Here is a 13,386-nt window from a genome sequence, read left to right on the forward strand (position 1 = left end):
AGTTTCATTTTCAAATGTTGCCACTGCAGTACTACAGCCATGATGGTGTGCATGTGTGCCAAGTTTGTTGACTCTATTTGGCAAGCAGATGGCATTTGCAAACACTTCAACAGCATATTAACATCATGCTGTGTGTTAGAATGTTTAAGAAAATAGAGAGGCCTGCCACATGTGAAATGCAGTCTGTAATCAGTTTCTTTAACGTGAGGAACATGAAACAATGCCATTGCCATGGAAGATCCCATCCTGGGAACAAATCAGTCATCTCTTCTATAACCCAGACGTAGCATGAAGTGATTTTCATATGTTTCTGCATCCGAAATTTTTTCTTGCTGGCCGTCAGTTCCTTGACAACAATGAGGCCAAAGAAGCTATTATAAGTGGTTTGCATCACAGGTGGCATCATTATCTGATGAATGGATACAATATCTGGTGCCCTACTACACAAGTGCCCCAACAATGGTGGTAACTATGTCAAAAAGCAGTGCATGGTATGTGCATCAAATGGCAATGTCAATAGTTTCTACATAGATTCTTGTTTCTTCTTAATGGTCCATTGGAACTTACTTTCTGGATACACTTATAGTACATTTGTAATATTTATATTTTACCAGTTTCTTTGATTTATTTTAATTTTTGCAGTTGTCCGACTCCACGGTTCATCCTCATTTTCTGGAATTTCTGCTGTCACTTGGTTGGGCTGTGGATGTCCATAAGCATCCTGGGTGGACAGGCCATGTAGCCACAAGCTGGAGAGTTACTGAAGCTCCCGCAGGTTGTAAGTAAAATAATTATTTAATAAAAGAAAGTGTGCCATAATTTCAAAAGTTATGCCCAGGTAACAACACAATATTTATCAAGTGGCAAATGTAGGATATGTCTTTGCATTTCTGTATATTTGATATCCAGTGTCGCTTTTCTGCCACTTTTGACTAATCATGATGTTGAGTGATGACCAGATGGAATTGATGAAGGTCATTTGCAAAGAGCACACAGACCATGTTATCTGTGCAGTTATAATGGACTTGAAATACAGGTTGGAACATTTTTGGCTACCTAGTTTTGAGTTGGAAACACTGTCCGACAGGAGGAGTAGGGAAACACTGCAGGCTTGAGCTGAGTGCTTTAAGACTATGGATTTCAGTAGCTATGGGGAGCTGGACCGTGCAGCCACACGTATTTTGTGTAGAGAAGAATTTTTTTCTGAAATAGCATGCAGCCAGCTAACCACAATGGAATGTTATTCACAAATGGTGCAAAATTTTGTTATTTGTGAGCTGCAAAGTCATCAGTGTCAACTGGAAGCAATCTGGTACCAACAGGATGGAGTCACACTGCATACATGCACTTCAGTATGGACATGTTGAAGGAATACTTCTCCAGTCACATCATTTCGTGTTTTGGTGTTATTCCTTGATCCCCAAGATCACCAGACTTAACTGCTCCACATTTATTCCTCTGGGGCTATTTGATGGACAAAGTGTTTACAATCAGAGTGGGAAGTGTTGAAGAACTGAAGGCAAGAACCAGAGAAGAACATAACTCCTGAAATATTTGTGCAGGTCATACAAAGTGTCCTAGACTGCATGACGCAATTCATTGCTAAAGAAGCTGTGCATTTGCAAGACATTATTTTCCACACATAGTGTAGGTAATGCAGTTGTCAATTATGTATTGAAGTAATAAAATAGCAGTTAAATCCACTGTGACTGTGAGTGTGTGTGTGTGAGAGAGAGTGAGAGAGAGTGTGTGTGTGTGTTATTTTAAAAGTAGGTAGCTAACAATGTTCCCCCTGTATATTAGTAGAAATAGAGTTTTCTCAAATGAAATTAGTCCAGTTGGCATCAGAAGTGTATGATGAGGGTATACAAATTGCTTCTTGATGCTGTATTATCAATATGGCTCTTTATTTTCAGTGGAACCGCCTCCCCCAGAACATGGTGGATCGATGTACAGCGGAGACCTGCAGGTGCTGTACTGGGCAGATGTGAGTGCGGAAATGGCCTTTGTGGTTCCAACGTTGAAGTCCCGTCGCCTCATGGACAGCCCGTTAGTGTACGATGGAACAGGCAGTTCCAGCAGCGGGGATCTAACTTCTGGACCAAGTAAGAATCTTATATTCCAATAGCATTTAAATTAGGGATTGGGCAGATAAATTGGTACTCATTTTACATTGTGTCTGTAACAGCTGATGCAGGCAATTTGGTTTATTGGTAAAATTACAATAATTGTACCAGTCTTTCATTTCTAAAAACAGCCAGCAATGCAATACAAAATTCTGCTATTTTGTTATTGTTTTTATGAATGAAGCAAATGTCTAAATACATGTTTCTTTCTCAAAGACAAAATCCATTGCAGTCTCTTGTTACACTCATTAATTATGTTAATAAACTTGCAATTTTAGAATATTGGTTATTTGTATTGGTAGTTTATTAGAATCAGCAAAACTTCCCTATCACACTGTTTCCCAAATCTGGAAAGTCAGGGAAATAAAAATTTGTCAGGGAAAATCCTAAAGATGAGGCCAAATTCCAAAAAAATCCATGTTTTTTTTAAAAGTAGGGGGAAATTAAAGTTCAGCATAAGAATGCAGTAGGTTTTTAACCTGTAATTGGTCATCATCCAACACACTTGCAGTTTGTGTTACAGAAGCCAGTAATCTTCCTCTTCGCACTAATGAAAACATTTGTTTCCTGCAAACTGATTTAAGTGCATGACTTATATGCATATTCACATCATACATTTAGTCTGTTCTCCAGCTTGCGCGGTGTCCACCCTGGGATATAATTGTAAGTTTTTCAGGCCCAGATAATGATATCACTTTCTGGTCTTGTGTAGCTGTATTTTGGAATGTCTATGACCCGATGTTGCCAGTTACAGGTTGTGGCATTGTTCTCCGTCTGTGCAGACAAGTCATTTTCATGGTAGTCCGTGTTTTGTGAGCGCCACGCTCACACACATACCAACCACATAACCATTATCTTCATGCATATTTTATTTCTGTGTGCATGAATTCGTGTTGTATCACTTTCTGTTTTGATTCGTCTGTAATTATATTATTTGACTTAATTAACTTATTCCTGTTATTATTTCTGGATAAATGAACTTTGAAACCTGATTTTCGTTAAGAATGAACAACGGCAGTTCCGAGCATTGCTTGCTTAACAAAGTGATGACAAAAAGAGAAGATCTGGGCAGGGTGTTTGATTCTCAGGGCACAGATGATAATGTTGTTCAGGAGTTATTGAAAGTGAAAATGATAGCAACACGAATCAATCTTCTTGTGAAGATGATCCTATTTTCACTTGTTCTTTTCCTTCAATATATTGGGTGGGATGAAACTACGAAGTAGAATGTACATCTCTCTCGTCAACACGTAATAAATTATTGAATTTATTACTAATTTTGTGCAAATTAGTTAACATCAAAAGTAAATTCCAAATAAAATTATAAAAGTTGTGTTTTCTGTGATAAATTGTCTCTCACATTAGGTAATCAGTAGAGGCACATATTTTTGGTAAATAAAAAAGCAAAATTTTGGTACATAAACAGAGTCAATTTCTGGTTCAAAAGCAGTAAATAAAATGAAATTTCGCTATTATAGCGGTGAAAAAGCGGCATATAAAATTACATTTTGGTTTTAAAAATGTGAATATAATCCCAAATTTGATTTAAAAACTGCACTATTACACAAAATAAACATATCCCTTCTAATAGCACATTAAATCATCACCAGAATATTAAGCTTATTCCTGTATAAAGGAGTCCATTTTTTCTTCTCAAACGTTTGCAGCTTAATTAATCAATTTTCCGTGAATTGCATAACTTACAGGATAATTCAGACTTCAGAAAGTGTCCCGTCGGTATATAAACTGTAAATTTCTTTTTTAAGAGTGTATTTCATATTTTGCAGTTCATTTCGCATCATTTCGTGACAAAACAGGGTAGGAAAATGCACCTCACACCTTTCAGAAACATGAAAAATTAACATTACAATGTGTTATTTCACATTTCGTGTTTTCGTCAAAAACAAAATATGCATGCCTCTAGTAATCAGTAATATTGCAATAAAAGACTATCATTTTTTTATTATGTAATAAATAAAATAAATTTTAACATGTAAGTGATATATGTTAGGCAATATATATTTATAAACTATTTTTAAATGTAAAAGCCAAAAAGCATGAAATTCATATGTGAACACCACGCATATGTTTACCAATGGAGGGTTAATAATAATAATAATAATAATGGCTAGCATTTTCCCAGAATTTAGGTGTCTTGCAAAATCCACAAAAAGCCAATTTTGCAGACCTCACCTGGAAGCTGGAAAAGTATTTGCCATATTGGTCATTATATTCAACTGATACTTTCTGGTAATAATGTATCACCTTAACCCTAGTTATATTTTCATATTCATTCATCCTTATTGTTGGCAGCTGTGTAATTCTTTTAACTTTTTTGCTTAGGTTCATTTGAACGAAGCATGCAAGACTGCAGTGTTTCGTCTTCAGACAGAACCCTCCATTTGAGTAGCACAGGGTCCTTGCAAGAAAAGCCACGGACACTGTCTTTGGACCTGGATAGACAGGTTCCTACAAGAGATTCGCCAACGTCGGAGACGTCACGACGGAGATTTGGAAAACAATCTCAGTCTGGGATGGGCAGCGATACGAAGGTCCTCGTGGTCTGGTTGGAAAGCTTCGAGGATCATCTGAACATTCCAATAAGTAAGTAAGATTCTGCATACACTGCATATCGAGAGAGCACGTCTTCTCTCTTTAAGTGTCAAGTGTTTACATGCTTATTTTGGCCAATGGTGGGGTCAATAATAGCCCTGTGAATCGTTCAAATTACACATGTAGTTGGAGTGACTCTTCCTCTATACAAACAAGCTACTCAACATAGTCTCCATTTAAAGCGATGCATTTGTGCCATCGTTGAACCCAACTCTTGAATCCTCTTTGAAAAGAGTCCAGTGTGCACTGTCGTCATATCCACTTCTTCACAGCCACTTTCATCTCGTCTGTGTCATCAAATCATTGTCCCCGAAGACTGCCCTTCATTGGACCAAACAAGTGGAAGTCGGAGGGTGCCAGATCTGGGCTGTATGTTGGATGGGGGACCACGGACCAGCCCAATTTGCCGATCACCTGATTTGTTGCCAAAGATGTGTGTGGTCGCTCATTGTCATGGTGAATGTGGATCCCTTTCAGATTCTTGTGCGGTCTCTTCCCCCTAATGACTTCTCTAAGCTTATGGAGTGTCTCAATGTACCGCTCGCTGTTGATGGTTCAGTTGTTCAGTAAGCTCACGGATTGTGACATGTCTGTCCACGCGAATCAACTCATCCATTCGCTGACGATTCACGTCAGTGGTAGCAGTTGATGGTCTCCCACTGCGCGGTTTGTCTTCAGTGCTGGTTTCCCCTTCTGTAAACTTCTTCATCCACCTGTGCACATTGCTCTTGTCAACGGTGTCATCTCCGTACACATTCTGTAGCCTTCTGTGGATGTCTGACAGCCTGCACACCTCCTTCGTCAAGAACTCGATGACAGCACGTTGCTTCTGCTTGGAATCCATTATTCACCTGCAAGGAAGACAAAGATTCTGAAACACCTGTATAGAGGAAGAGTCACTCCAACTACATGCGCAATTTGAACGATCTACAGCAGTTAATAAAGAGGTTATGACCACTTTTGCATTACTTTCGGTATGGCCCTCATACTATTGATCCAATTGGATTTCATGATAGCATAGTGCTAACGCTGTCTCCTTGTAACCAAGGAGTCACATGTTTGATCCCTGGTGGAGGCACGTTGAACAGTGGTTTGGATGCCACTTTAAATTGTAGGCCCAACCCTGATAAGCCTACCTGAGCATAAAGTGCACTATTAATCTAGATGAGGGATGAAATATAAAACAGACAATTTCAAAATTAAGATTTCAGGTTAACAAAGAACCTTAATCATTAACGTTCAGACAGTCATCATGATTCTTTTCATAATTGTCTGAAGAGACGCGGTAGTAAATACAGAGGAAACTAGTACTCACTTTATCCGCAAAGCTGTTTTTTTCATCTTCTTTGTTCTATTAATTTCAGTGGCCTCTGCCACAATCCTTGTTTGAACTTGTTGTACTGTTGTCAAGAAAACTTTGCCAAGCAACAGTACAACAAATTCAAATGAGGATTGTGGCAGTGGCCACTGAAATTAATAGAGCAAAGAATAATAAAGTGAGTACTAGTTTCTCCGTATTTATGATTCTTTTGTTTTTGATACATTAATCAGTCTTTTTTGTGTTCTGAAACATCATATACTTGTAATTCTTTTGTTTATTTGCAATATTGTTTCATGTCATTACACTGTAAAGTTATTCATTTTAACTTCAGAGTGACTTATCGTACACTTTACACTGCACTTGGAATTCCTTGTTTCATATAAACAAACAGGCATATTGCTAGCTTAATTTCTGCATGTTCTGAAATTGTTACTTTTTTTTCAGATGACCTGCTTTTGGCAACCCCAACAGGGCTCGAAAGTGTTCCATTGCTGCCACGTGCCCACGACAGGGACTGCTTTGTGATATTCATCCATGCCTTGCAAAGTGGCTTGTTCAGGGTTCATTTGCAAGGACCGCCTGGAAAGTAAGTTATTGTGCGATTTTTAATGTTTACCGTACATTGTCATTTTCAATTCCTAAGAGTGAGTGTAGCATAACTGGCATTGTGCTTTAACATAGTGAATGGTCCATAATGAGTCCTCATTTCCAAATTTTTAAACCTTTGATCTGAACGAATCAATTTGTCTTAGCTGAAAAAAGGCACAAGGCAAATAGTTTAAGAAAGAAGTGTCACTAGTTCCAAATTTTCTTCAAGCTGCCCAGCACAGTATTTTCCATTTTTGCTTGTCAAAAATATTGTAGAAGTCTCAACTTTATGCTAATAGTGTTATTAATAGTTAAACGTATATTTCAGAATGACATTGGCTACCCCGTTGGTGGATGGGATGGTGGTAAGCAGGAGGGTCCTTGGGACAATGGTGCGGCAGACTTCCTTAAATATGTGCAGGAGACGGCGGTTGGAATTTGATAGGTATTAACAAATATTTTAATTTTAGTTCAATTTTTCCAATATTGATAGGTACTTTAGTGTGCCAAGGTACTATATTGAATCTTCAGATTACAGAGTTCTATTTTTTCACTCATTACACTCAGACCATACACTTCACACATTTGTCAGCTAATTTCAGCAGCATTATGATCTTTGGCATTAAGAAATCGAATCACACATCGTACTTCTCAACTGGCAGAATTGTGTAATCGGGCAGACATTTTAACACACTCTTTAACTCGCAGGATGATAACCAACAGAAAGTATGCATCATAGTTACCGAGCCATCAGATGTTTCTTCCTCTATGTCAAGCATGTAATTGTCAGGAGGTTTAGGCAGAAACAGCTTTTCAGTGTGCGACACTGGTCACCTTTCTGACTCTAAATTAGGATACTGGATGCCATGTTTCGATTTGGAAGAGAAGCTGTTTATATCTATTAAACAAAAATACCAGTTCGTTATGTAATCTCTTGGGCTCGATCCAAAACATAGATACAGCAAATTTCAGTTCACTACTTTGTCCTTGTAGACAGTTTCTAAAGTTCCTGGAGCATGCATTGAAACTTTTATGCGGTGCTCAGGTCTTATCCTGGTCTCCCACGTGACAGCTCAAATACAGTTCACACGACTGTATGTAGGCTACATTCTTTGATGTTGATGTTTGATGTTTTTTATTTCTCTGTAATTTTTTATATATTTTTTTCTTCCTTTTTTTTTTCAATATTTTAATTATTTCATATTCAATTTTTTTGTAAACATGGTCAAGTGGAAGAAAAGGCTCCACAGCCTTAACTTTGCCATGTAAAAGAAGACGAAATAAATAAATAAATAAATAAATAAATACAGCGTAAGTTTGCCACATACATAACAAAATACATTGTTTTTATTTTTACACTGCTGGGACATTTTGATGCACTGAATTCAATCTTATTCCTCACACCCTTCACACGCAGCGATGCACACCACGCACATTCCATCACCACCTTCCACAGCACCATCAACATGCAATGACAGCAATAGATGCAGTTAATATGCTAGCATGGCAGGATATGTTAGGGAGTGGTGGTAGCAATAGGAGTGGTGTCCAATACTCTTTTCCACAATTAAAAATTTAATGTTTAAGCTTTCTTTTGGTAATAAATTTATCTTTATACAAAATTTAAGTATTTAGTTTAAGAGTTTTAGAAACTAAAATATTTCTGAAACTAATCAACTCATGCACAAGGCCTATTCTTAACACCAGAATAGCTCTACGCTTTGTACAGTTTCTATCATCTTTATATTATGTATTACATATGTTTTGTTTGTATATTATAAATAAGAAATAAATAAGAAAACAAATAAGATGGCAGGGGAACAAATTAAATTGACAGCAACTGACGTCCTGGTTTATTTAAAGGCACCAGGACTTAAGCACGTACATTCGAATGTACGTATGTGGGTGGAGGTGGGCTTGCTTTGGGGATCCCCTCCCCACCTTGCTAATCAATTTAATCTAATTGCTGCCTATCTTCTTTGTCACCATTATCCAAAAAGTGGTAGAAAAGCAATGCTAAATAACAACAACATAAAATACAATTCAGCTGCTGCCTCAGTAGTTGAGCGTGCCGAGTGGTCTGCTCATGCTTACGTTGAAGTTCTGGCTTGTGAATGGATGTTTCTTTTGTTCCCATCATCCCAATTAGCTAAAAGTGACAAGAAATAAGGCAAATACAAATTAAGCATTTACAATGCCCCTCCCCTCCCAAATCTTGAAAACCACAATTTTTATTGTTATTATTCTTGTATTTTTTGATGTCACTGTATAAGTCACTGCTAAGAATGTCTGTTTAAACATTTCAGTTACCAGCCTCCACACGTCCGCAGAAGACTTAAGATTCAAGAAATCGTACAGAAATACAGAAGCAAGATGTCAGAACCAGAGCTCTATACGTACTTGTTCAGTACGCCACCTAGTTGAGCTGATTCAGACTCCAGTACGCATGGAAACTGGAGATTTCCAGTATTTTGGAACCAAAGGACGCGAAAAGATTAAGAATTCCAAAAATATATGTTAATTATTTATTGTAGTTTAGTCCGAACTTCTATTGTTACCGTGAATTGTTAGTAATAATTGTAAGAGGTGTTTTGAATATCACCTCGTAGGAGAACTGGGTGTAGATAATGTGTATTATAGGCATGGTGTATATTTTTATACCAGTACAATTTTTATTGGAGTGTAAGATAACATTAGGAAAGAATTTCAGATTCGTTTTTCATGCTTCTTGAATTACACTATGAATTTTTATAGAGTATATTTATTATATAAATGGTAATTGGAAACTAATACATATGGACTTGTAAAAAGAAATCTAAAATAATTGAAAGCTCTGAAAGTTTTTGCATTTATTCTTGCACCGTAGGTTATGCATCTGATGATGTAGGTATATCGTAACTGTGTTGTTGGTATTTGTTTAATAGAGGTAGGGTATTGTGGTGGTATCAGCCCATCCTTGCCTCAGAACGTTTTTTTCTTTTCTTTTTGTGAATTGGAAAGAGGCGGGGGACTGTCATTGGTGTTAGCAATTTATAGCATATATGAAGCAAAAAAGAAAAGAGCATATTAAAGGAATATACATCCATATGAGACATGAGAAAGATGTACTTACAACTGGCTGAATTACAAACCTTTTTTTCAAAATTTCGGAACTATTTTCTGTTTCTTCTTCACAGTTATCCATGAATTAGAGCATCAGAAAAAGATGAGAAAGCACGATGATGCAAAATGTAAAAGTCAGGATTCTGTATCAGATCAATAAAAGTAAATCCAAGATAGACACAACTAAAAATGTTTTAAGAGTGTGAAGGGAACAATTTAAATGTATATTACATATTTTTTCGGCATGGCTATCATCTCTGAGAAAAGATTGTATCCCAACTTCACTGTTGGCAAGAGATTATAAGAGGAGACAGTAATGGATGCAGACTGAAGTGGTGCTTAAGGTAGAATGTTTGTTCTTTCCTTCACGTTTCCACAAATACAATTGCACACACTTATTTCTTTGACTCTCAAATGTGCTTCAAGAAAGGGTAAATACACACTGTAAATTTTAAAGAAGCTAGCAGAGACAGAGAAATTTAGGTTTCTGTACTTAGGAGACTTCAGAAATTTGAAAACATCTCTGGCTACCTTGGCATAAATACTCTCCTCGAAGTCTTGAGTTTTCCCGTGGAAGTCTCCACACTTTGTATGGGTTTTGCCACTACCAAATTATCCATATGAAAAGCATGTAGGCATTCCCCGTTCAAAAATAGTTTGGTTTAGCTGTGTATTTGCAATTAAAATTCAATTAGATAGTTACGGTTGTATCTTTCTTGGTAATACTGTAACAGTAAGAATGTAAATTATGGATACCAAAGTTTGGACTAATTTAAAAATTAACCGGTAGATCTATGTAAAAATGAGTTCCATCAAAATTTAACTTATTCAATTCTCAGGGTGGCTTCTCTAGAATCATGATAAAATTGAAGTATAATTCCCGATAAAAGCAGATATTTTCTCTATTTTAACCTTATGTATTACTGCCTCTCACCACCCACACATCTGATCAGCCAAAATAGATGCGAGGTTAAAATAAAATATTGATAAGGCATGTTTTGACGTATTTTACCAATTTCATGTTTTTACAACATATTTCTACAATTTTCTCGTAATAAGACACATATCTGTATAATTTTGTAATTGTCTTGCATATAATCGGTTATTTTATAATTTATTATTCGTACCTTTAGTGCAATGGATAGTTTGTATTATCGATGGCAGAATAAGGAAATTACGGACATAGAAATTAAAAGCAGATGCCATTTAGAACACTAATACACCCCCCTTTCTTTTCTTTCTTTATACGGCGCTACAACTCTGCGCGTTTTGGAGAGCTGAACAATATTGTGCCATTTTTTCTATCTTTTGCTTGTTGCCTTCAATTTATAACTTTCATTCTCCTCCAATCTTCTTCGACGTCAGCTTCCCATTTCTTTTTTGGTCTTCCTCTTAATCTAGATGCAAATGATTTCCATTTTGTTATTCTTTTAACTGTTTGAGCTTCGTCCATCCTTTCAATATGGCCTAACCAATACCCCCTCCCACCTTTTTTAATCCCACCAAAAATTGATAGCCGTGTGAACATTATTGAGGAAAAACATTCTCAGCCATTGTTGTGCAGGGATGAGAACTATCACATGAAGTAAACAAGTTTCAGTTGTTCTAATTTCTTTACCTTTTTTTAGCTTCTCACAACAATCGGTCAAAAGTAAAAACCACAGTCGGTACATTAAAGACCCTACTCTATCAGCAATAGAGTACAAGTTTCAAGATCACTTGTCGTTTGAGCCAGGCATGAATCACTGTGTAACGGTGTGAGTGAATAGAATGCCAAATGAACAGAAACTTGCAAGATTGTAAGTGCATTGTGGAAGAGAAACATTAGTGCAACTTGTTCTGCCAAAATGTTTGTAGGATGTTTTTCAAATGCTATGTACTTAACATTCCCCAAAATGTTGTTTGTATATTGATTGCTGCCATAAGATATGTGCATTGTGGAACAGAAATAATATTGAGTGTAACATGTTCTAAAAAAAAAAATGGTAGGCTGCTTTTCAGATTCAATGCAGTTAAGGTCTGCCTTAAAAAGTTGTGTTTGTGTATTCATTGACTAGATTTACCAGAGCTGTAGCGAGTTACCAATTATGCTTTAGTTTCCACAAAGTTGTGAATCTGACATAAAAGTAAATGAAACTTAAGATAATTGCAATGAACCTCACATTATTTTCAGTATTGTCCCACTACATTCTTCGGTTAAAGGAATTCTGACTTCATTTAATACCCCACCCTAGCCGATCTTCGCTGGAAGATAGGTTTCCCATATAATGAGAAATTCGAAAGTACTGGTGTGCATATTTTTGGCTTTACTGGGAATATTTGTGCATTTTTCTGACATTTTATATTTTTTATGACAATCCCTGAAGAAGAGAGTGACATACTTATTTCTTTGACTCTCAAATATGCTTAAAAAAGGGTAACAAATACACAAACTTACCTTCCCACAGTCTTTGCAGAAAAGAGATGGGAAAACTAGTTAATGAGAAATAAGTGGAAAAGTGCGACTCAGGAAGTTGCATAAACTTACATATTATATGGTTGTAGTTTCAATAATGTCCTCCTCTGTTTTTATGTGCTTTTCGTTATGCTTAATTGATGAATTTTTGGGAATGTAATCTGCACAAAAGTTGTTGAAGTAGACAGTATTACAAGGTAAGAAGTGTTTGGTTACAGAGAAAAAGGAGGTTGGGTTAACAAACTCCTCACATTAACCTATACAGCTCCACGACAGTTGCACTGGTATATATTGTTGTAAATAGTTTAATAAGTTACCAGTAATATATTCTGTATCACTAGCATTTCCTTGTTGTTCTAGTAAACAATTTATTAATGCAATTTTGTACTTAAACTTTAAACTGATCTCAAGTATTCCTCTGTGTTCTAACTGTTGTGTGTAAATCTTGTTGTAATATGCTGTTTTCAGTATTTTCTTCGTGTGTTATAAAGGCTCATGAGTTTGTTGAAGGTAATATTTGTTATCAGTTGTGTTCAGTTTTACAGCATATTTATTAGTAGTGAAATTTGGTGTTGGTAAAGTTATATGTGTTTTCTATATTATATTAAGATAAATCTTGGGACCATTGTGAAAGACTAGTTAAGATGATTTATTACAAGTTGAATAAACTTCCATGTAGAACTGAAAAATGTTTATATTTATACATTTATTAAGTAAAGCTTTGTGTACCCTATATTATGCACTTACATTTGCAAGTAAAAGTTACTTTTTTCATGAACTCTAATTGTAACTCTGTTACTTGTGTCCATGTTTCCACAGTAATGAACAAAATTATGGTTTGCTAAAAAAGTAACAACATTATAATCTTCACACACACCTCCGTACCTTTGTTATGAGAAAAGGTTTGATGTGATGCAATTTTTCAAATGTAAGAATTTACTTCAGGCTTAACCCTTAGTTCCCCGCCGTAACACATATGTTACAAAAAAAGTATGTCCCTTGTAGCCGCTGTAACACATATGTTACAAACACCTTTAGATACAATTATTGAGGATTTGCCACACTTATATTTGTATATTGAGGTTGAAACACTGACAGTTCGTTCGGGAACATGTTTTGCAATCGCGTTTCGAAAATTCCAAATCCCCCCCCCTCCTTTCTCGGAATATGTCACATGTTTG

The 13,386-nt window shown here is 36.3% G+C and overlaps 1 protein-coding gene across 8 annotated transcripts in view; it reads left to right on the forward strand.

The window, feature by feature from the left end:
• Positions 1–13,016, forward strand: part of LOC145989681 (ral GTPase-activating protein subunit beta) — a 112,606-nt gene extending 99,590 nt beyond the window's left edge. For all 8 annotated transcript variants that reach the window (XM_083124895.1, XM_083124896.1, XM_083124899.1 and 5 more), the window contains 6 exons: positions 643–778; positions 1,917–2,105; positions 4,470–4,730; positions 6,505–6,646; positions 6,977–7,093; positions 8,955–13,016. In XM_083124895.1, the coding sequence (XP_082981021.1) occupies positions 643–778; positions 1,917–2,105; positions 4,470–4,730; positions 6,505–6,646; positions 6,977–7,093; positions 8,955–9,072 (963 nt within the window). In that variant the 3' untranslated portion in view covers positions 9,073–13,016. The remainder of the gene's footprint in view (positions 1–642; positions 779–1,916; positions 2,106–4,469; positions 4,731–6,504; positions 6,647–6,976; positions 7,094–8,954) is intronic.
• Positions 13,017–13,386: the final 370 nt, after the last annotated feature.

Source organism: Lepisma saccharinum, chromosome 7 (assembly GCF_977018435.1).
Source record: "Lepisma saccharinum chromosome 7, izLepSacc3.1, whole genome shotgun sequence".
NCBI classification, from domain to species: Eukaryota; Metazoa; Arthropoda; class Insecta; order Zygentoma; family Lepismatidae; genus Lepisma; species Lepisma saccharinum.